Source organism: Panthera leo, chromosome E2 (genome assembly GCF_018350215.1).
Source record: "Panthera leo isolate Ple1 chromosome E2, P.leo_Ple1_pat1.1, whole genome shotgun sequence".
Classification (NCBI taxonomy): domain Eukaryota; kingdom Metazoa; phylum Chordata; class Mammalia; order Carnivora; family Felidae; genus Panthera; species Panthera leo.
Genome location: NC_056693.1, coordinates 9057106 through 9080445, shown reverse-complemented (window position 1 = coordinate 9080445; position 23340 = coordinate 9057106). Strand labels below are relative to the sequence as shown.

The window sequence follows — 23340 nt, the reverse complement described above, 5'->3', positions numbered from 1 at the left end:
GACTAAGGATAAATGCTGATAAATGTGACATAGAGATGTGTCCCACATCCCCGTTGACTTTTAAACATCCTGTCGGAGATCCACATAGGTGAAAAATCTGTTTCTATGTTTCGGAGCCCAGAATCTGCTTTGCATATCTTACAAGCCTCCTCTTTCTTGTTCCTTTTCTTCCCGTGTTGGGGAAGCCGGGTCATATGTCCTGTGGACCGTCCCACCTTCTGGACTTGGCTCAATGCACCCTCGTGGTGTCCATTCACTGGCGACTTTATCCCCCTGTTTTTCTGAAAACCGGTGATCACACCGAGAGGCTTGATCCGATTCAGATTTTTTTAAAGGTTTGTTTTATTCATTTTGAGAGAGAGAAAGCATGAAGCAGGGAGGGGCAGAGAGGTGGGGGGGGGGGAGGGGAGAGGGAGAGAATCCCAAGCAGGCTCCCCCCTGTCAGCCACGAACCTGGCTGAACGTGCAAACCTCGAGATCAGGAGCTGAAGTCCAAGTTGGTCGCTCAACCGACTGAGCCACCCAGGCGCCCCCAGATGGTTTTCGTTTTTTGCAGGGAAGGAGCGGAGGGTGAGATCCATGGATGGTGGGGGCTCCCGTCCACTCACTCAGGAGCCCGGAAGAGCTGTTGCCTTTCAGTGTTAGGACTGTTGGGGGGCTCCTCCCTCCCCTGGGAAATTGCTCCTGGATCTTGCACTTGACTTCGGCGGCCGCAGACAAGCATAGCCTGGCCCTGTGATGCAAGGTTAGGGGATTTTCGTTTCCTAAGAGAATCTTTTTTTGAAAGCAGGGAGAGTGAGAAGAGTCGGTGCTCGCCAGGGTGTATCCGAGATTCTGGCCAGCCCGGTTTCGAAACCTAGCTCCTCTCACTTCCTATAGCTGTGTGACCTTGAGCGAGTTACTTCACATCTCGGGGCCTTGGAATCTCCGCCTGCCCCACAGGGCCGCTGAGCGCACGGAACTCACCCGGTGGCGAAGACGGGAGGAGGTTAGCAGACCACGTAAATGCTGCGGTTGGGGCCCAAATAAAGAAACCCAGGACCCTGGCAGGGCTGAGTCCGGACGAGCCTGGCCGGGCTGGACTCAGCCGGCCTCCTCCCGAGGGGCCTCCCGGGCCAGCGTCCCAGCAGTCACGTGGGGTGGGAGGTGGGGCGCCGGGCACACCTGGCTCCCTAAACCCCGCCACCCCCCCTACGGCTCGGGGAGGCCAGGTAGAGCCTGGGCGGGGTTTTCCGGACCCGGGTGCTGGGAGGTTCAGATTTCTGAGTGAAGGGTCGATCTCCGACGAGGGAGCACCCCGATCTGCTCGCCGAGCAGCCCCGTCGTCGGCCCCCGGATTCCTGCGGCCGGAACCAGGTGAGAGATGGCGAGGTGGGGCGGGGGTGGAGGGGGAGAGGCTCTCCCCGACCCGCTGCGCGCTGGCGAGAGCGCGCGCACGGGGGCCGAGTGCTGGGACGCACTTGAACTCAGGGATCCCCTCTGGGATGCCCCGCCCCCGCCCCGGGGTCTCCGCCGGCAGAGGGTCCACCCCTCGCCGCCCAGGAGCCCACCTCCTCTGCACCCAGCACCCCAGTCGTCTCATCTCCCCGTGAGCCCCAGCCGCCGCCCCGCTCCGCTCCCCTCCCCTTCCTTCCCTGCCGATCGACCACCTGAGCCCGCACCTCCCTCATCACCTCCACTCTCCCCTCCCCAGCCCCAGGCCACCAGCTCCCTCCCTCCCGTCACCAGTTTCCTGGAGCTTACCTGAGAATCTCCGTGCAGGGCAGGGCCTGCTGTGCGAGAGTTTCCTGTTCGCCTCTCCCCGCCACCCCCCACCTCCACCTCCTGCGACCTCGGGGTCGCAGGACCCACCCACAGGACCCAGGGGTCCTCAGGGTCCCCAAGGCTGCTGCCGCCCGCACCTCCAGGCCCACCGTGGCCCCAGGGATCCCTGGCTCCCGAGCCACCCCCCCCCCCCCCCCCCCCCCCCCCCCCCCCCCCCCCCCCGCCCCCTTCCATTCCAGTCCTGGGAATCAAGTCGAGGACTTCCAGGTGGTGGCCTCACATTTGTGCCCCAAGCTCTTCCCCAAAGGTGTGCTTACAGTGCGAATTTCGGGGGTGGGGTGGGGTGGGGGGAGACGGGGTTATTTCTTGGTGGCGAAGCCTGGCTGGGTGGAGGTGGAAAGCCCTGGGAGGGCGGTGAGCTGGGGAGGCGCAAGGCCAGCTCTGGGTGTGGGGACAGATGGGGGGAGGCTTGGCACCAGGGGCCAGGCTCCAGAGGGGAGAGGACGCAGTGGGCCAGGCTTAGCCTGGGGTGAGAGAGCCAGAGAGAGCACTTAAAAGGCCTTCTGGACAGATAGCAGTGGCCCCATTTTCCCGAAGGACCCGCAGGCTGGGCTCCTCCTTCGAAGTTGGGGCTCCTTCTGTTCTCCAATCCTCCTGCCTCCAAACGGATGAAGGAAGGACTCTTGACCTTTCCTCTTGCCCCTCCCTCCTTGGATGATGGCCTGAAGGGCCCGATGCCGGTACAGGGACTGAGGACAGACACAGGGACTGAGGACAGACCCAGAGACGGACTTTCCGATCCCCCTGGGACCCCACTTTCCAGAAGCTGGCTGCTGGCATTCCCCAAGCTCTCCCCACAGATGTCAGGGGGGCCAGCTGCTCTCCCCGTCTCCCTGTGCCCAGCTCCCCGCCCCAGCCCTGGCCCGGGCTTGCCCCCCAGGCCCTTCTCTGGCTAGTCTCTGAGCCTCTTTTTTTTTTTTTTTTTTTTTTTTTTTTTTTTTTAGAGAGCCAGAGTGGCAGAGAGGGGCAGAGGGAGGGAGAGAGAACCTTAAGCAGGCTCCAGCACGGAGCGGGAGGTGGGGCTCGATCTCCCATCCCGAGTGAGGAAGGAAGGAACCACCAAGGAAGCTGAGAGACGGCAGCCACCGTTCTAGAACATTCTGCCTTCCTTTTCACCCAAACAAAGCTGGCCTTATTGTCTTTCTGTCTGAGGGAAACAAATTTCGAGGGCACATTCAGGGCCAGCCCAGAGACGAACAGGTGTGATCATGACGGTCATTCTCCCAGTATCCTTGACAGGTGGAGGCCCACGTTCCTTCTACACACATTTCCCGAGCACCTACTGTGTGTCCAGCCCTGTTTCCGAGGGCTGCGGGGGACAGAGAGGGAACCAGAGCAACCCCGTCCCTTCCTTCCTTCATGGAGCTGTGTCTGAGACCGAGAGACCGGGTCTGAATGATCCCGAGAGCGACTCGCTTGGAGGCACAGAATTGGGACAGAGGTCAGAGCTGGACTGAGTGCGGCATCTCCACTTCTGCCTGCCCTTTTCTCTCTCTCCTGTCTCTCCCTCTCTCCGTCGCTCCTGTGGTTTTCTATTCCTGTCTGTCTCTTTCTCCCTGCCTCGTCTTTCTCTCTGTGTCTCCGTGTCTCCTTGTCTGTCTGTCCTCCTGCTCTCTCTGGCTCTGTCCCTGTATTTCTCTCCAGTTCTTTCTGTCCCTTTTTCTTTTCCAGTCGCTTTCTACACCTGTCTCTTCCCTCCTCCCTTCCTTCCTTCCTTCCCTCCTTCTTTCCTTCTCTCTTCCCTCCCTCCCTCCATCCTGCCTCCCCACAAGCATTTCCCTGGGCCTGCGTTTTTCCCATGTCCCGTGCTTGGCAAATTCGCAACCAGACAGAGGAGCTCTTCAAAGGCTCACAAGCTACTTGGAGAAAGGAAGAGAGAAGCACCCAGAAGAAGTGGGAAGAAGGCACGAGGCCACTCTCCCTCCTCCTACCTTGGGTGTCCCCTCTGTCCCCAGCTTCCTCCTGCTTCCCAGTCCCCAGAGAGTTCCTGCTACCCCAGAGTCAGGGCCGGGTCTCGAGGAACCTGGTCGGGATCTGGACAGGAATGTAAGGGCCAGTGGCCTTGACGAAACAGGAGCCAGGGAGCCATCAGGGGGGCACAGTGATGCTTTCCATCTCTCCCTCAACCTTTTTCATCTCAGGGTCCAGTTCACTGTGCTCATGGGTTTCTCTGGTCCCTCTTGGGTATGGCTCAACATGGCTGCACGCGGGCTCTCACGGGCCCTTCAGCTGTGGGGCCCACAACCAACCAGCCACCCTCCCTGTGTTTCTAACTTCAAATCCCCAAGGGAGGGACTCTGCTGGATACAGACGCGTCTCTTGAGCCTGCGCCCATGCCCACACAAGGGCCGCCTTGGGCCAAAGTCAGATGATGCCCTACTGGCTGCGTTTTTTTTGTTGTTGTTGTTTTTTTAATAAAGACATCATTGCTATTGGATTACGGCCCACCTTAGGATGACCTCATTGTAACTCGGTCACTTCTGTAAAGACCCTGTGTCCACATAAGGTCCATATTCTGCAGTATCAGGAGTTAGGATTCCAATACGCCTTTTGGAGACAGACACAACCCAACGCATGGCACACAAGGTCTATGGGTTGAGTGGGCAAAAATGTACTACCTCCATACGGTCTACCCCTTGACTGCCATCACACGTATGCTTCATCTCATGCCTTCGACTCCATTAAAAAAAAAAAAATCAGGGGTGCCTGGGTGGCTCAACTGACTAAGCGTGGGACTCTTGATTTCGGCTCAGGTCATGATCTCACGGGTTCGAGCACCCTGTCAGGTGCTGCCCTCACAGCGTGGAGCCTGCTTGGGATTCTCTCTCACCCTCTCTCTCTGCCCCTCTCCTGCTCGCTCTCACTCTCTCTCTGTCTCTTAAAATAAATAAACACTAAAAAAAAAAAAAAAAAAACCAGAAATGGGGGCGCCTGGGTGGCTCAGTTGGTTGAGCGTCCGACTTCGGCTCAGGTCATGATCTCACAGTCTGCAAGTTTGAGCCCTGCGTCGGGCTCTGTGCTGACGGCTCAGAGCCTGGAGCCTGTTTCGGATTCTGTGTCTCCCTCTCTCTCTGCCCCTCCCCTGCTCATGCTCTGTCTCTCTCTGTCTCAAAAACAAATAAACATTAAAAAAAATTTTTTTTCACCCAGAAATAAAAAAAAATCAAACATTAACCAGGGCAAGTAGAATCACACACACTCACCCACTCCTCAGAGGGACAGCCCCCACGGTCAGCTCAAGCCACCGTATCTACATCTGATGGTATGAGGTCACCCTAGCTCGTCCCAGAATTCACAACCTCTGGACGAAATTCATTCCTCTTGTAGGTCTGTTCCCATCTCAGCCGCACAGAGCAGGGCTCTTTGCTTTGAATGTGATCATCTTTCAAAAACTGTTTAAATCAGTTTATGTATTTATTTTGAGAGAGATGGAAACAGCACGAGCAGGGGGGGAGGGGCAGAGAGAGAATCCCAAGCAGCCTCTGCACCGTCCGCACAGAGCCCGATGTGGGGCTCGAACTCCCGAAAACCGTGAGATGGTGACCTGAGCTGAAATTAAGAGTTGGATGCTTAACCGACTGAGCCACCCACGCGCCCCCTGTATGTGATAAGATCAAAAGGTACTGTTTTAATGGTCAGAAAGGTGAAGTTGCTTCCCAGAGTCACACAGCTAATGAGCGTGGGAGCCTGCCGTCAACAGCCTGTGATCAGAGTGTGTCCACTGAGTCATGCGTCCTTTCTGTCACTGTGTGAAGCCTAGTCCGTGTTGGGCTTAGGGAACAGAGGCTTTATTTACACTCGGTGGCGATGAGGAAGGGGCCTGATCCGGAACTTTTGAGCAGTAAGACTGAGCATCTGCGGAGCTGTGCAATGAACCTTAGTCAGTAAACCCAGCCTCCCTGGCTCCTTGCCTTTCAAGTCAAAGGGGGCCAGAGGAGATTGTATCATCCAGGAGTCCATTTCTGGCTAGGCTCAACATCCGGTGACCCAAGGGGCCCAGACAGACCCCACCTGAGTTGGCTCAACCCAAATCCAGGCATCTAGTTGGCAAGCCTGACTTTCTTCTAGAAAGATAATGCGTATGGGGTGCCTGGGTGGCTCAGTCGGTTAAGCGTCCGACTTCAGCAAAGGTCATGATCTCACAGTCTGTGAGTTCGAGCTCCGCGTCGGGCTCCGTGCCAACAGCTCAGAGCCCGGAGCCTGCTTCGGATTCTGTGTCTCCCCCTCTCTCTGCCCCTCCCCTGCTCATGCTCTGTCTCGCTCTGTCTCAAAAATAAATAAAAACATTAAAAAAGAGAGAAAGATAATGCATATCATCTTCATGGGCTATGAGGGTAGCAGCGATTAAGAAGCAGGGATATTGCTACATTAGGTCCAGTGCCAACTTTTATCAGCTATATACAATTAACCATAAAGGACCATATCTACATAGCTTCTGGCACCTTCCCAGTTTCAACCACGTCACACCCTGCTTGATTTCCCCCCAGTGTTCTCTTCTTAATGGCCACTTGCTTCAGTACTTTGACCAAGGAACACAAACCGTGGACCCAATCAACCAGAAACCTTTCGTATCTAATCTACCTTTGTGCAGAGTCTCCAGGATATGCTCTGATGAAAGCCTGCTCATGAGGAAGAGTTTTAAAAAGAGTGGGTGGGAACCTCATATTCACAGGGGAGGGAGAGGGAAGTCTCTGGGAGAGCTGGGGGACCAGAAGGCGCTTCATTCCTTTGACTCCGCCCATATATCCCCATTCCCGTGATTCCAAGCCCAAAGTTGATCAGTGAGCAAACCTGGACTTCCACTGTGGCAACAGGCTGCAGGTGTGGTTCCAGCTGGACTGCAGAATGGCAAAGCCCATCGATCGCTTCTAGAGGCAATCTTCAGCGACAACAAAGCGTTAACCGTGATAATCCGGAGCAAAGCTTGTTCTGCTCTTCCTTCCTGGCTTCCAGTCATAATGGGGAGTCAGAACCAGTTCACTCCCTGCTTTCCTTTCCTTTCAGCTGTTTTGCTTACGCTCCATAACCGTATCTCCAAGCCCCTGTCCCGTCTGGGCCTTATTTTAGCTCTAGGGGGTCCCAGGCCAAGAGCCTGATTAACCGCTTCCCTCTTCAAACCACGGCATGCCTCCATAACGAAACTTCCATAAAACCCCTAACCAATGGGTTTCGGAGAGGCTCTGAGTTTGGCAGGCCCACCCAAGAGCCAGGAAGGCGGCCCACCTCACCTCCATGGGGACGGCAGAAGGCCCTTCCGGATCTTACCTTATGTACTTCTTCTCCGGTTATGCGTTCGTGTCCTTTATAATCAGATGAGTTCTGAGTTCTGTGAGCCATTTTGGCACATTATCAAACCTGAGGAGGGAGTCGTGGGCACCCCCAGTTCAAAAGTGATCAGTCAGAGATACGAACGGCTCAGGACTTGGCGTCAGTATATGAAATGAGACGGAACTCTTAAACCCATTGGATCGGATCCCAAGTCCAGGAAGGCAACGTCAAAATGGAATTGAATTGTTGAACACGCAGTCGGTGTGAGGGGAGAAAAAACAAACACTCACCTGCCAACTGCCTTCTGACCGTCAGGTAAAAATATTCAAGAGAGAGAATTGGCCAACTTATCTTTTTATTTATTTATTTATTTATTTATTTATTTATTTTGGGGGGGGGGGAGTTTATGAGCAGGGGAGGGGCAGAGAAAAAATCCCAAGTAGGCTCCACACCGTCAGCCCAGAGCCCGATGAGGGGGCTCGAACTCACGAACCGTGACATCATGACCTGAGCTGGGATCAAGAGTCAGACGCTTAACCCACTGAGGCACCCAGGGGCCCCTGGCCAACGTATCTTTCAGAGCCAGCCTTACGAGTTGCAATTTTGCGAACAGATGGCAAAGCCACCGTGGAACCAGGCGTTTATCTTCCGCTCAGTTGGCGGCGGCGACGAGGGCAGGCAGGTCAGGTGGTGGAGTTTGTGATGGGTCGGGCAATCTCCTTTCAAAGGGACTTTGGATAGGCAGGGCATGCAAGAATGGACACCTCTAGAAACCGGATCCCCGGTCGGTAGTAGGTCTATACACTTGTCCTGCCCGTATATACACACCCATGTAAGTATATTCAGTCTATAAAGACGTTGAAACATACAACGTGTATTTACATTATGTGTGTGTGTGTGTGTGTGTGTGTATGCTCACTGTATACATAGTACACACCCTATATGTACACAGCATATACACACTCACACAACACAACGCACACCTGTCCCTTGTATGCACACAAATTCACACACACCCGTATGTGTGCACAATGTATAGATACCCGTATGCATACTCGGGTGAATCCACACGGCGTACTCCTTTCGACCCGGATGAGCAGGAACGAATGAACCCGATGGAAACACACTCCCGAGACCTGCCCCCGTACACGTAACTGCGCATTCACGCTCATCTACACACAGGGTGAACCCCCCCTGCACGCACCCCCACCCCCACCCCCCGCGTGTCTGCGCGCACCCCTCCGGGGCCGCCACCCCCTGGCCTAACATCCCCGGCTCTCCCTTCCCCGACAGCCATGTTCAGCGTCCACGCGCCTTTCTTCTTCTCCATGGGCCATATCCTCCTCTTCGTCTTCACGGCCTCTACCATATTTCACCTTCAGCAGCGGCTCGCGAAGATTCGCCCCAGCTGGCAGCTCGAGACGCTGGTGTGGGCGCCCGAGGAAAACTCGACGACGCCCCGGCCCCGGGGCGGCATGTTCACCATCAACGCCCAAGGGCGCCTGGGGAACCAGATGGGGGAGTACGCCACCCTGTACGCCCTGGCCAAGATGAACGGGCGGCCCGCCTTCATCCCGGCCGAGATGCACAGCACGCTGGCGCCCATCTTCCGGATCAGCCTCCCCGTCCTGCACCACGCGGCGGCCGGCAGGATCCCCTGGCGGAACTACCCCCTGAACGACTGGATGGAGGACCGCCACCGCCACATCCCGGGGGAGTACGTGCGCCTCACCGGCTACCCCTGCTCCTGGACCTTCTACCACCACGTGCGCGACGAGATCCGGCGCGAGTTCACCCTGCACGACCACGTGCGGGAGGAGGCCCAGGCGTTTCTGCGGCGGCTGCGGGTGGGCGGGCGGCGGCCGGGCACCTTCGTGGGCGTCCACGTGCGCCGCGGCGACTACGTGCACGTCATGCCCCGCGTGTGGAAGGGCGTGGTCGCCGACCGCGGGTACCTGGAGCGGGCCCTGGGCTGGTTCCGGGCCCGCCACCGCGCCCCGGTCTTCGTGGTCACCAGCAACGGCATGGCCTGGTGCCGCGAGAACATCGACGCCTCCCGCGGCGACGTCGTGTTCGCCGGCGACGGCGTGGAGACCTCGCCGGCCAAGGACTTCGCGCTGCTCATGCAGTGCAACCACACGGTCATGACCATCGGCACGTTCGGGATCTGGGCCGCCTACCTGGCGGGCGGGGACACCATCTACCTGGCCAATTACACCCTCCCGGACTCCCCCTTCCTCAAACTCTTTAAGCCCGAGGCGGCCTTCCTGCCCGAGTGGATTGGGATCTCGGCAGACCTGTCCCCGCTGCTCCACCACTGATGGCGGCCGGCCTTCGGCGCCCCCCTCCTTCGCTGGCTCCCCCAGGACCAGCTGCCCGGGCCCCAGGGGCGTCTTGTTCCGTGTGCCAGGACGCTCGAGAGGCCGCAAGAAACCCAAGTCGCCACCGACTTAAAATAGCACGTTTCCGTGTCCCACGCAACAAGAGCGGAGGCGGCGCATCTCTGGGGTTCGTCGAGGCAGAGGCTCGGCGATGTCACCGGGAACCCCAGTTCCGTCCGTCTTGTTCAACTGCCATCAACTCCTCTCAGACCGCTCCCCCCCCCCCCCCCCCCCCCCCCCCCCATGGTCCCAAAACGGCTGCCACATAACCGGCTGTCACATGCGGGCAACCTCTTCACGAGGCAGCCAAAAAGAGGTCCGTTCTTCGGTCCCTTTTGAAGAGTGAGGGACGCATTCCAAAGCCCTCCTGCAACTGCCCCCCCCCCCGTCCCCCCCATAGCTCACTGGCCGGAAGTGTATCACATGCCCGCCTGACCCAACACAAGGCCAGGCGAATAAGACCCTGGGATTGGCTTAGCTGCAAATCAATAAATCTTTGCCCCCTTCAGCCGGGGTGTTGATCAGCCTCCTCTGAAGGATGTGGCGGCGGACGGGAGGAAAAGCGCGGCGCTCTTACCGAGGAGGAAGGAAGCAATGTACGTACCGAAAACAGGGAAGCCTTGAACTCGGTTGTCTGCTCGCTCCCCAAAGCCGCCTGGCCAAGGAGGCAAGCGCGGCTCAAATAGAGCGGACGACCACCTCTCCAAGCCCTGTGGCCTTGGCCTGGCTCATTTTTTTCTAGTTTGCCCGGAACGGGGTGGGGGGTGGGGTGGGGGGGGGACCTTTCCCCCGGTTTCCGAAAGAGCGCCGCCCTGTTGGCCAGTCGCCGGCGTGCGTCCCAACACCCCCCGGGGCCCCACTTCTGCAACCCTGGCTTGCCAGGGCCTGGGATGATTACTGTTGAGAACTCCGAGCGCAGCATGGCTCAGTGGGCTCGAAGCGGGTCCATCCGTTCCCTCCGTAAACACTCGTGGCGGTGGAACCTCGCTCGGATCCCCGCTAGCAAGGCGGGGTTGGCAGAACCTCGCGGCCGACGCCCGGATCGCCTGCGCGTGTGGCCGGTCCCCCAGGACGGCTTGGACTTCCGCCTGGAACATTCCCTCATCCGGCCGCCATCGAGGTGTCGGAAGCCACCATGCTGTGAGGGGGCCCGGGCTCGCTCCGAGGCCACGCGTAGGTGCTGACAATGAGCCGTCTTAGCTGAGGTCAACTTCAAGTCCTTCGGCGTAGGCATCCCCCAGGATTCCCCCAAAGAGGTAATGGGGGAAGTAGAGAGGTCTATACTCCAAGGGCTCAACAGAGGCTCCTCGGGCCTGGAGTTCACAGGTTCACAGCCCCGGAAAGAGACAATCGGACGCCTCAATCAGAGTGATGTTTGAGCCCAGCACTCACCGCGGGCCAGTTGCAGAGAGGTCACACAATACAGACAAGGCCACCGTATTTGTAAGGGAGTCGGTCTGAAAAGGAAGTGATATAGGAATGTAAGGACTGGGAGGCACCTGGGTGGCTCAGTCAGTTGAGCATCTGACTCTTGATTTTGGCTCAGGTCATGATCCCAGGGTCGTGGGATGGAGCCCCACGTTGGGCTCCGCCCTAAGCATGGAACCTGCTTGGGATTCTCTCTGTCTCTCCCTCTCTCTCCCCCTCTGCCCCTCCCCTGCTTGTGCATCACCCTCTCTCTCTCTCTCTCTCTCTCTCTCTCTGAAAAAAAGAAAAGAATATATATATAGAGAGAGGAAGATGCTCCAAAAATCAGTACATAGGGAAAAAACGTTTACCACTCCTATTTCAGTGGCTGAAGCCAGTCAAGTGGCCACACCCAATTTCAAGAACAATCCATCCACGTACCCCAGAATATTTGTGCTCTAATAGCTACCTCACATCCTGCAGGCCTTCAAGGTCTCTCTAGGGGGTTCTCTTGGAACCCTTTTCTTTTGACTTGGGACTCATGCGATGAGGTGACACGATACTTAGTATGCTCATAGCTGTCTGCCTCAATAACTCTATGAACTCATTCAAATTCCCAGTCTGATTTTTAAATTTTTATTTGTTTTTTGCTAGTTTATTTTATTTTACTTTATTTTATTTATTTTAAAGTAGGCTCGGGGCGCCCGGGTGGCTCAGTCGGTTAAGCGTCCGACTTCGGCTCAGGTCACGATCTCGCGGTTCGTGAGTTCGAGCCCCGCGTGGGGCTCTGTGCTGACAGCTCGGAGCCTGGAGCCTGCTTCGGGTTCTGTGTCTCCCTCTCTCTCTCTCTGCCCCTCCCCCGCTCACGCGCACACACTCTCTCTCTCAAAAGTGAGCATTAAAAAATCCAAATAAAAAATAAAAAAATAAATACAAAGTAGGCGCCACACCCAGCATGGGGCTCGAACTCATGACCCCCGAGAGCAAGAGTTGAATGCTCTACCAAATGAGCCAGCCAGACCCCCCCCCCACCCCGGTCTGATTTTACACAGCTTGAATGGGTGATGGTTTTTGGATTGGGTTTCGGTCTTTATTTTTTATTTTTTATAATATGAAAAAAAAAATTAATGTTCATTTATTTTTGAGAGCGAGACAGAGAGAGACAGAGTGCAAGTGGAGGGGCAGAGAGAGAGGGAGACACAGAGTCTGAAGCAGGCTCCAGGTGGCTCAGTTGCTTAGGCATCCAACTGTTGATCTCAGCTCAGGCCATGATCTCATGGTTCGTGGGATCGAGACTCGCATCAGGCTCTACACTGATAGTGTGGAGCCTGCTTGGGATTCTCTCTTTCTCTCTCTCTCTCTCTCTCTCTCCTTTTCTCTGCCCCTCGCTCACTCGCGCACGCTCTCGCTCTCTCAAAATAAATAAGCAAACTTAAAACAACCCTAAATGAATTTGCTTATAAATTTGGCATTCTCCCTTTTAATGTACATTTTAAATGCACGGGGGTGGCGCGTGTTTCACATGCTGCTAAATTAAAACAACATCATGGTTAGGTGTCATTTCCAACGATGGCCATGAGGACATCTCCCCTCCATTTTCAACCACCCAAACCTTCCCCGGCCCATCCCTGATCTCAGTAAATGGCACTATCCATTTACTTGAACCCAAACTTAACTTCTTCTTGATTCCTCCTTTCACACCCCATCCACCTGCAAGTTCTGTCAGCTTTACCTTCAAAATATACCCTGAATCTGACCTTCTGTCCCTCCTCCACCGTCGCTACTCTGTCCAGGTCACCATCACCTCTGCCTGGACATCTGCAAAAGTCTCTTAAAAAACAAACTACGGGTGCCTGGGGGGGCTCAGGTTATAATCTCACGGTGCCTGGGAGTAAGCCCCTCATAGAGCTCTGTGCTGATTGTGGAGACTGCTTAACCGTCTTCCTCTCTCGGGGCTCCTGTGTGGTTCAGTCGGTTAAGCGCCGACTGAGGTTGTGATCTCGCGGTTCATGGGTTCGAGCCCCGCGTCGGGCTCTGTGCCGACAGCTCGGAGCCTAGAGCCTGCTTCGGACTCTGTGTCTCCCTCCCTCTCTCTCTCTCTGCCCCTCCCCATTCATGCTCTGTCTCTCGAAAAGAAACATTAAAAATAATAATAATAAATCTTAAAAAAAAAATTCTCTCTCTCTCTCCCTCTGCCCCTCTCCTGCTCTCTTGCTCTCAAAAATAAATGAATTAATTAAAAAAAAAAAAAAAAACCTAACTAAACAGGGGCGCCTGGTTGGTTCAGTCGGGAGAGCAGAGGACTCTTGCTCTCAGCGTTGTGAGTTCAAGCCCCACGCTGGGCATAGAGCCTACTTGAAAAAAAAAAAAAAAAAAGCGTAGGTGTGTAATTCTATACCACAGCCATAAGAAAGGTACGGTATAAAACGTCTATTAAAAATATGCCTTGATCAGAGCCTGGAGCCTGCTTCCGATTCTGTGTCTCCCTCTCTCTCTACCCCTCCCCCGTTCATGCTGTGTCTCTCTCTGTCTCAAAAATAAATAAATGTTAAAAAAAAATTTAAAAATATGCCTTGAAGAATGAATTTGACAGTGGACCAGTGAAGTGATGGCAGAAGTGAGGCAAAGAGACCAGTGAGATTACCAGATTTCAAGATTTACCATAAAGCTAAAGTTACCATGACAAACTTGTGCTGGCATAGAAGCCAGACAAATGGGAGCCAACAAAAAGCCCAGAAATAGACCACATATATACAGTCACTTCATCGATTGATTCATTTTTTTTTTTTTTTTTTTTTTATGGTCACTTGATTTGTGACAGAGACGTCAACACAGTTCAGTGGGAAGATAGAAGAGCTTTTCAGGGCGCCTCGGTGGCTCAGTCAGTTGAGCATCTGACTCTTGATTTTGGCTCAGGTCGTGATCCCAGGGTCCTGGGCTCTAGCCCCGCATCAGGCTCTGCACGGGAATGGGGAGCCTGCCTCAGATTCTCTCTTCCTCCCTCCCTCTCTCTCTCGCCTCCTCTGCCCCCTCCCCTTCTCCTACATTTGAGTACACACTCTGTCTCTAAAAAGAGAGCTTTTCAAGAAATGGAGGCAATCCAGTATCCGTATAGAAAAAGTGAACCTTGATCCCTTCCTCACACCATTCACAAACATTAACTCAAGCTAGATCACAAAATGTGAACGCTAACAGCACAAAGCTTCTAGAATAAATGACCTTGAGGTGGGCAAAAGTTTCTTTTTATTATTATTTTTTAAAATTTAATGTTTATTTATTGGTGAGAGACAGAGCACGAGAGGGGAAGGGGCCAAGAGAGAGGGAGAGACAGAATCCGAAGCAGGCTCCAGGCTCCGAGCTGTCAGCTTGAACTCACCAACTGTGGGATCATGACCTGAGCCGAAGTCAGACGCTTAACCGACTGAGCCACCCAGGCGCCCCTTATGTTACTTTTCTAAAATTAATCTCTACACCCAATATGGGGCTCAAACTCGCAACCCCCTAGACCAAGAGTCACATGCTCTATCAGCTGAACCAGCCAGGCGCCCTGGTTTCTTAATTAATACACACACACGCACAAAACCCCAGTAAACTGATAAACTGGGCAAACTAATAAACAGAAAAACTAATAACCTGTACATCTTCCTAGAGAGCCCACACTGATTCCCAGTTCTTAACTGCAGTAGGCTCATAACATACCTGATGGATAGTCTAGTATAGAATTTGGGGGGGGGGGGTTGTTGAGCACACACATCGGCCTCAGTTGTCTCCTATTCTGTATCTTGCACCATCAATGACGATGATTGCACCATCGATGATTTTTTTTTTTTATGTGAAATCACAGAGGTGCCTGGGTAGCTCAGTCGTTTAAGTGACCGACTCTGGATTTCAGCGCAGGTCACGATCTCACCATTCATGGGTTCGAGCCCCCAGTCGGGCTCTCTGCTGTCATCGCAGAGCCCGTGTCTGATCCCCTGCCTCCCTTTCTTTGCCCCTTCCTCCTCCGCTCATGTGCACTCTCTCTCTCTCTCTCTCTCAAAAATAAACAAACAAACATTTTTAAGATAAATTGATAATTTTGGCAATCTGTTGACTATATCCTTGGTCTTTCTCCTGTGCCTACTGAGATGGCATAGGACAATAACGTGGTTCAGGGGCTCCCCTGGGGCAGCTCAGGCTCCCCACCTTCCCGTGCCCCGCTTTGGTCCAGCCCTCTCTCGCTGGGGGCAGGAGAGAGCAACAGAATTGTCTGGAGAAAAGCTGAGTGACCGGTGGTGGGGAGCGTGGGGCCCAAGCCTCTCTCTCTCTGGCTCTGGGGTAAACATGCACACTCTACCCAAGCCTGTGCCTGTCTTTCAAATATCCACCGATCAGAGAATTCCTTAGCCTCGCCTAGCTGACCCCCTCTGCAGCTGCCCTCCTCTGGACCCAGGAGAGGCAGGCACAGAGTGTCACAGACACACAGAGCGTCAGGCTCAGAGTCAGGCAGACATGGAGACAGACTGTAGATGGGTTGATAAGGACATACACGTGTCGAAGGGAAATGGAGACAGACGGGAGAAGCCCCGCCGCACCCCTTCTAGATCTTTCCAGGACTGAAGGCACCCCTTTCCCACCAGTGTTCGGCCTGACACAAAGGCTCCTGCAGCCCCCAGCTGCCACCCACCTTTTGTGCCAGAAGCCCTGATCTCACAAGGTTCCCCCCACCCCCACCGCCCCGTGGCCACGCCCTTCACACCTTCTCGGCAAGGACCGCAGTCCTTCACACCGGTCCTCTGGCCACCCTACCCATTCCCCTCGGCTCCTGGTACTTTCTAGGAGTCACGGCCCCTCTGCCATGAAAATACCCATCACCCTGCACTGAAACTCTCTCTTGGCAAATGTCTGAACCTCCCCAGAGCAGACAGCGAGGCTCTTTTTTTGTTTCAACTCAGGCACAGGCTGTGGACTCATGAATCCGATTTAGAGCCCCTCTCTGACACCTCCCGTCTGTGTGACACGGCGGGCCGCACACCCCTCCTCTGATCTTCCGCGATCTCATCTGCAAAGTGAGGATGACAGATCCTCCCGGGTTGCTCGGAGGACACCAGAGATCGCCTTCCCTTCCCCTCGCCTGTCCTGTCGTGACTCTTGAACGCCCAGCAGGGTTTCCAACACTGGCGAACTAGGATTGTTGATCAGCAGCTAATAACGGTGGGGGACACTTATCAGCGTGGCTCCCACGCCACGTCCAGCTCGCGGGAACTCTCGGCGCACCTCTCATCCGCACTGGGCTGGAGTGCCACGGGAGCAAACGGACAGCAAGGCAAGGGGAAGTCGCTGGCTCCGGGTCCCGTCTCACGGTCCTTTTCCACCTGCAGCGGACACAGCTGGTGGCAGCCCAGGCGCCCTCAGACAGATCCCTCTTCCCGGTCCTGGGCACCCAGCCCCCAGCTGCTGCGTGCTTTCTGCATCCATGCTGCCTTTTTATTTCCTGTTTTTCTGGTGCTCTGGCCTCTGCGGCTTTGTGGACAGTGCAGGGGGGACTGCCCTTCCCAGGGCCAGCCAAAGACTGACCCAGGAGTGTGCTTTTCATATGCAAACTAACCAACCCCGAGCCCAGACTCACAACCCCTTCCTTTGTGAGCGCCTGTACTCCAGGCCACTATTCCCCAGCCTAAACACCCCAGGATCAGGTTCCAGACAACCAGGGAAGGGGGTGGGGGGGCCACACCCCGGAGCCAGCTGAAATTTATCCAAACTAGACAACCCTGAGGCTGCTTACCCTGCCTCTCCGGTTCCTTCCCTGGGAAACCACAGTAAAGACTCTTGCCCAGGGTTTCCCTCCCCCTCCCCCTCTGGGCCTCCAGACTGACCCTGGCCCTTGCCCACGTGGCCTGGTGTGGCTTGGCACGCCCCCTTCTCTTGGGATCCGTGAGAAAAACACACAGTCTTTTCAAGGAGGATAACAAAGGATCAGATCGTCCTGATCTGCCCGGCTCCGCCACACCTGAATAATACGAAAACCTACGCTTGAAAAGACGTTGCTTAAAGACAACCATTAGAAAAGAGAAATGTAAGGGGCGCCTGGGTGGCTCAGCCGGTTGGGCCTCCGATTTCGGCTCAGGTCATGATCTCATGGCTTGTGGGTTTTCTGTGCGGACAGCTCGGAGCCTGGAGCCTGCTTTGAGTTCTGTGTCGCCCTCTCCCTCTGCCCCTCCCCTGCTCCCACTCTGTCTCTCTTTCTCTCTCAAAAATAAATTAAAAAACATTTTTTTTTTAATTAAAAATAAACAGGGGCGCCTGGGTGGCTCCGTCGGTTGAGCTTCTGACTTCGGCTCGGGTCATGATCTCAGGGTTCATGAGTTCGAGGCCCCATCGGGCTCTCTGCTGTCCGTGCAGAGAGACCACTTCGGATCCTCTGTCCCCCTCTCTCTCTGCCCCTCCCCTGCTCGCGCTCTCCCTCTCTCTCAAAAATAGTGAAAAAAAAAATGAAAAGAAAAAATGAATAAAAAATGAAAACGAAAAAAAAGATTGTCTCTCTCTTGGGACACCTAGGTGACTCAGTCGGTTAAGCATCCGACTTTGGCTCAGGTCATGATGTGGATTTGAACCCCGCAACGGGCCCTGAGCTGATAGCGCGGAGCCTGCTTGGGATCCGTTGTCTCCTTCTCTCTCTCTCTCTCTCTCTCTCTCAAAAATAAATAAACGTTAAAAAAAATTCTCTCTCTCTCCTCCTCTGCCACTCTCCCCCGCTCCCACTCTCTCTTAAAAAAAAAAAAAAAAATGACTGCAACCCCAAAGAATTGCCTTGCTGAGCCACTCAGTGGAATTGTGAGTGATCATAGTTATTATTTGGAGACTCTAACTTTGGGGATGGCTTGTTATTCAGCAATAAAAAAGGGGGGGGGCGGATCTCCCTCAGCTTCAAAAGCCTAACTCCCTTGGCCTCAGGGTAGGACAGACTGCAGCTTCATTTATCCTCCAGAGCTCCCCACGGGGCCCAGTTGAGGTTGGGACTTCACCTGACGTCACACTCTTGCGAATCTTCCCCCTTCTCTGTCCAGTGTCCTCTGCTCCCTTTTGGTTTCTCCTCAGAGCATTTATCTCATGAATCAGGGGGCACATGAGTCTTGTCTCGGGCTCTTCTTCCAAGGGAATCTGACCTCAGACACGACACGTTGATATTCTCACTTCCAACCGGAAGCCAAGGGTCTGGCTCCCCATTCTCCCTCCCGACTCTTCCTTGCCCCTCTCCTTACATCCCGTAAGCACAGACCACCTTCCAGACTCCCCAGCCCCAGGGAACCAGCTAGTAGGTGGCACAGAGGGTGGGGGGGAAGAAGGTGGGAACAAAGACATCATGAGGTCTCTGAAGGAAGGAGCAAGCAGTTTGTTGGCCCTGGCCAGCAGCAAACGACACGGACCACACAGCCATGGAGGAGATCATACGGAGGTCAGGCAGACAAGAGTCTGGCGGACGGCATGTCACCAGCCGTTCAGGGGCCACGTGGGGATGAGAGTGTTCTCTGATTCTGTGTCCATGGTGGGAGGGGCTCTGCACGTTGTCCCCCGCCTCCCTTGGGAGCGTGCCTCTGTGACTTTCCCATCCCCACCAGTGCCCCCTCTCTGGAAGCCCCAGAATCCATCACCACGGATCGTCCAGCAGGTCCCACAGCCGGGTGCCACTGGGGTCAGATAAGTCAGCAGAGAAGACGCTGGGGGCTGGGGGACCACAGCCTAGCAGAGGACCCCCACTCAGAGCCTCCAGCCAGTCCAAGGAATCCGTGGGGCCCCTGGGAGAGGGCGACGGGGAGTTTGTGGGGGACGGGAGCGAGGAGGAGAAGACAGATGAGAGGCCTTCAGAGTCTGGGGAGGGGGACAGCACGTCGAAGGAGCCGGGGAAGTCCAGGGGGATGGGGGGCAGCTGGTCTGCAGAAGGAATGGAGTGTGAACTTAGGCAGGCAGAGGTCCGGACGCCACTGTTAATCCTCGTTTCCAGACGTCTAAGTCCCCAACCTCTAGGACCCAGGACTCCAGACCCCAACCCCTTCCTCCTTGGACTAGGAGCCCAGAACCTCAGTCTCCTCTTCCCCACATCAAGAAGTTTGACTCGGGGCGCCTGGGTGGCTCAGTCCGTTGAGCGTCCGACTTCAGCTCAGGTCATGATCTCACAGTCCGTGAGTGCGAGTCCTGCGTCGGGCTCTGTGCTGAGCGCTCGGAGCCTGGGGCCTGCTTCGGATTCTGTGTCTCCCTCTCTCTCTGCCCCTCCCCTGCTCGTGCTCTGTCTCTCTCTCTCTCAAAAATAAATAAACATTAAAAAAGATTAAAAAAAAAAAAAAAGTTCGACTCTTACCAGCGGGCTCCATCTGATCCTCCAGGATGTCATCAATGCCCCGGTTCGGAAGCAACTGCGGGACGGGCAGAAGCGGCGTGAGCCTGGGACCCGTCCCGATCCTGATCGAGACCCCTAACCAGCTCCCTCTCACCTGCGCCCTGCGGATGGCTTCCTGCAGCTCCTCCTCCAGACTCAGGGCCGCCGTGGATGGTGCCGAGGCAGGGGTCAGCGCCGGAGCCCGCGCGGGAGCCGGCGCAGTCGGCTGGGTTTCCGCGGCACGTGGAAGAGGCGGAGGGTGACAGCTCCGGCCTGACTTGAGCTAGAACCGCGGGGAAGTGTTCCCATAAGCCACGCCCACTGGGCGCAACCCCCCCCCGCCCCCCCCGCAAGCTGTGGCTCCACCCCCCCACCCCCCGCAGGTCGCATCCCGGCCCTGCGCTCACTCATCGACCACCCTATTGGTTTCTCTTCCCTTAAGATCCGCCCACCACGCTCTTAACCACGCCCCCACACTTCATTGGCTATTCTTCTTTCGACCTCCCGCCCCCGTCCCGCTCCGTCTTCTCCTCACTGGTCCATACGCGCGTGGCCCCGCCCTCACCGAGCCCGGCCGCCGGACTGCTCCCAGAGCCTTGGGCCTGAGGCGCGGCCAGGGAGCGCTCGCGGGACTGTCCTCGCGTCGCGGCTTCGGCCGCTCGCGGGGCAGGGCGCCGCCGCGCATGCGCTCCAGGAGCATCGACTTAGTCCCCGACACCGGGAGGCCCCGCAGGCGCAGCTGCTGCCGGAGCTCTGAGACCTGGGGTGGGGGAGCGGGGAGAGGCCTTGCTGGGAGGGCTCCGGGGCGAGGCGGGAGCTGGGGCCGGATATTTGCAAAACCGCGAGAAGAGGGACGAGAAGAGGGACGGGGTCTCCAATGGGGCAGAGACTGGGGACTCAGACTTATGGGCACCCCCCCCCACCCCCGAAGGAGAAGGCCAGCCTGGGAAGTGCTCCCCATACTCACCGTCAGCTCCTCCAGTTTAAGGGTCTGAAGTTCCAACTTGTGTGGAGAGGGCGAGGCGCTGGGGACTCCAGGCGGGGAGGGAGTGAGGGGGATGGGCTTCATCCTGGTGGTAGTCGTGGGGGTGGGGGGAACAGAGGTTAGACGGGGCGGAGAGAGAAAGGGCATCCGGGGGTCCTCAAAGACCTGGGGGGGGGGGCGGTGTGAAGAGGAAGGAGAGGGCCCAAAGTTCTGGGTCTCCGACGGGGCTAGTCCCTGTGCATGGGGAGCAGGAACCGGAGGCTCAGTGTCTTGGGTCTGGAGCCAGGACTCCTGGAAACTGACGGGAGAGGGACCAGGAAACTGGGAGAGGAAGGGGCTGGGGGCCGGACTCCCCTGCTCTTGGACTCTGGGTTTGAGTCCAAGATGCTGGGGGCCTGACTTTCCGGCAGAGAACGAAAACGGGCTGCATACCTAGGAGGTGGCCGCTGGGAGTTTGTCCCTTCCCACAGAGGTGGTCCAGGGGGACCCAGAGCCAACATTTTGGCCTGGGGGTCGACCCTGGACCCTTGTCTCGGCCCCGGGGGCATGTACTGGTGGTATGTCAAGTTCCCCTTTGGCTTGGGCTCTCTCCAATGTTGGGAGATCTTAGGAGACTCCTGTAAAAGCAGGTGTGATGTCACATGCTTCAGCTCTGTGCCCCCTCTCCTGCCCCAGAGCCTCATGCAAAGCAGGGCGAGCATCAGTCAGCTGAGCCCCGCCAGAAAGGAGCCAAAAGGCAGCAGCGAAGAGGACCAACGCTAGACTCTCAGGGGTACTTCCCTTCACTCGGTGGAGACTCACCTTCAGGGACCTCCAAGGGCCATATTCTGATTCAGGGAGCAGGTCCCCAGGACTGAAGAGGAAAGGAGCGGGACCCGAGGGCGAGGCTGGGGCCAGAGCAGGGCCCGTGGCTGAGACCCATGGATCTGGATCCAAGACTGAAGAGGTGGTGAGGGACCCCGAGACGCCTGCAGATAGCAAGCCAGGCAGGGAGGAACAAGGCTGTGTGGGAAGGAGGGCCCTGCAGGCCACAGCCCCCCACCGCAGGCGTGAGAGGGCGGGGCCAAGGAGTGAAACCCCAGGAGCCTGCAAGGCAGAGGTTCTAGGGACCCAGACTTTTATATTCTCAAGGAAGGCAGGAATCGCGTCCTTAGTCACCAAGGGGTGTGATGGCTGCGAATCGCAGCTTTCTGGGGTTCTGCTGGGACAGCCAGCACTCCTGGTTTCTTGAGGAGAGAGAGAGAAGCTGAAAGCCACATCCTGAGATGCATTAATGTGTGCCAAATGCGGGGTCTGGGATGCCTGTCTTCTCCAAAGAAACGGGATCTGGATTCACGCGTTTCATTGGGGCGGGAAAAGCCAGAAAGCAGGAAGCGGAGCTTTTGGGGGTAGGGTGGCCAGGGACCTGTGTTCTTGGGTCCTCGGGAAAGGACGGGATCGGATTTCAGTGTATCCCTGGCAGAGGGACTGAGGCTCGGGAACCAGTGCAGGAGATCTGGCCGCTGGGCCCCAGGGGAGTCTGGCCACCATCCCCTCCCTTGCAGGGCCCACACTTACTTGGGTCCTGATACCGCCTGTGGATCCGAAGCTGGAGGACTGCGGAGGAAAGAGGGAGGTGGGAGGGGAAAGGCGGGAAGGGAGTGTCCAGGAGCCTGGCCTGGCGGGGCGCCGCGCCCAGCCCCCTTACACTCCCCGGGGCAGGCGGGTGGGTGGGCTGTCAGCCCGGTCCCTTTCCCGGGCCTCCCGCCTGCTCCTCGCTCCCAGCCGCAGCCCTTCTGCGACCAGGAGCCAGCCTGCAGCCAGCGTGCAGGCAGGAGGCGGCCCTGCCCCCCAGCTCCACCGGCCCCCCTTCAGGAGCACGTACCCACCCAACTCAAGGCACCATCGCCAACTTGGCCAGCCGCACCCGTTTGCACCCTCACCTCCTCCGGTCCATGTGCTCGAATCTGCGCAAGCCCACTCCCTCCTGTGTGCCCCTGGGCCTCCCCCCACAGTCGCCCCCTCTGTACACGCCTCTCCCCGGGCCCTGGTTTGGCACGCACGCCACTTCTGTGCACTCGTACCCTGTGGCGCTCTCCATCTTGGCTCGCCCTGTCCTGGACCCACCCAGCCACACTGACACACTTCCCCGCACACTCAGGATCTGGCTTCCAGCTTGGGAGCAAGGATCCCGCTCCGTCACGTTCCACGTGCACTCCCCGGCACCCCCTTGGCTCTTCGGTCACCGGCGTCTTCGCACCCACCCAGCCACGGAAGCACACTCGTTCACACGCGCGTTTCACCCTCCGCGCGCCGCGCGCGCAGGAACTGACATCCAGCGCCACTCACTTGCCCGCTTTCTGTCTGCACTGGGACCTAAGACACGACCCGTGACGCTTTCGCCGCGTGACAGCTCGCTTGTCCCCTCACCCACGCTGCTCACGCCAAAGTCCCCAGTCTGTGTACCCCGTCCACTTTGCACACCTGTCAATTTCAGCTCCTGTTCCTTCGCAGTACCCGACTCTCCACACCCACCCCTACCCGCCCACCTGCTCCTCAGTGTTTACGTGAACATTGTGTTGGCCGTTTGCACGCTCGTTGAGCCACCAAAAACTCAAGCCCTTTGCTGGGGCCTCCTTTCTGTCTAGCTCCGCGCTGACAGCACGCCTGGGATTCTCTCTCTCCCCCCTCCCTTCCCCCACTTGTTCTCTCTCTCAAGAATAAATAAATGAACGTTAAAAAAAAAAAAAAAAAAAAAAAAAAAAAAAAGAGTACTCAATCCCAGGGCCCAGAAGACTCCTTCCCTACATGCACAGAGAGAATCCTCTCACCAGATCTGAACTTGGAGCGAATGATTTGGGAGCGCTGGGAGGAAGCCGCGAGGGTCATTGCCAAGGCTGTGATGGTGACCTGGACTGAGGCGAGGGCAGGGCCCCCACAGGAGGCAGGGTCAGAGTGGAGGTCAGGAGGCTGTCCCCGCAGGCGAACGCAGCAGGGAAACAGCTTAGGGATAGGAGAGGACTTGAACCATAAGTTCTGGATCCTGGGGGGGTGGGAGGGATCCAGGGGCTGGGAGCCCAGACTCCTGGGTCCGAGGGAGAAGGGGGTTGAGGGCCCCAACTCCTGGAGCCTGGAGGAGGAAC

General features: G+C 56.5%; 2 protein-coding genes across 5 annotated transcripts; one reads left to right on the top strand and one right to left on the bottom strand.

The window, feature by feature from the left end:
• Nucleotides 1-122: 122 nt before the first annotated feature.
• FUT2 (fucosyltransferase 2) lies at nt 123-9706 on the top strand. 2 transcript variants are annotated; one of them, XM_042919746.1, is made up of 3 exons: nt 123-335; nt 880-1356; nt 8386-9706. In XM_042919746.1, exon 3 carries the CDS (start codon nt 8388-8390, stop codon nt 9411-9413), a length of 1026 nt encoding a protein of 341 aa, XP_042775680.1. In that variant the 5' UTR covers nt 123-335; nt 880-1356; nt 8386-8387; the 3' UTR covers nt 9414-9706. The 2 variants fall into 2 exon arrangements, with proteins under 2 accessions (XP_042775680.1, XP_042775681.1); XM_042919747.1 differs by lacking the exon at nt 123-335 and adding an exon at nt 486-745.
• Nucleotides 9707-18204: 8498 nt separating this feature from the next.
• On the bottom strand, nt 18205-23086 carry MAMSTR (MEF2 activating motif and SAP domain containing transcriptional regulator). Of its 3 annotated transcripts, none has more exons than XM_042919743.1 (9): nt 23029-23086; nt 21776-21814; nt 21020-21186; nt 20651-20835; nt 20201-20303; nt 19799-19993; nt 19349-19516; nt 19216-19270; nt 18205-18791 (listed from the first exon to the last, which is right to left on the bottom strand). In XM_042919743.1, exons 1-9 carry the CDS (start codon nt 23084-23086, stop codon nt 18508-18510), a joined length of 1254 nt encoding a protein of 417 aa, XP_042775677.1. In that variant the 3' UTR covers nt 18205-18507. The 3 variants fall into 3 exon arrangements, with proteins under 3 accessions (XP_042775677.1, XP_042775678.1, XP_042775679.1); XM_042919744.1 differs by having other exon boundaries at nt 19349-19499; nt 19779-19993; nt 21020-21156; XM_042919745.1 differs by having other exon boundaries at nt 21020-21156.
• Nucleotides 23087-23340: the final 254 nt, after the last annotated feature.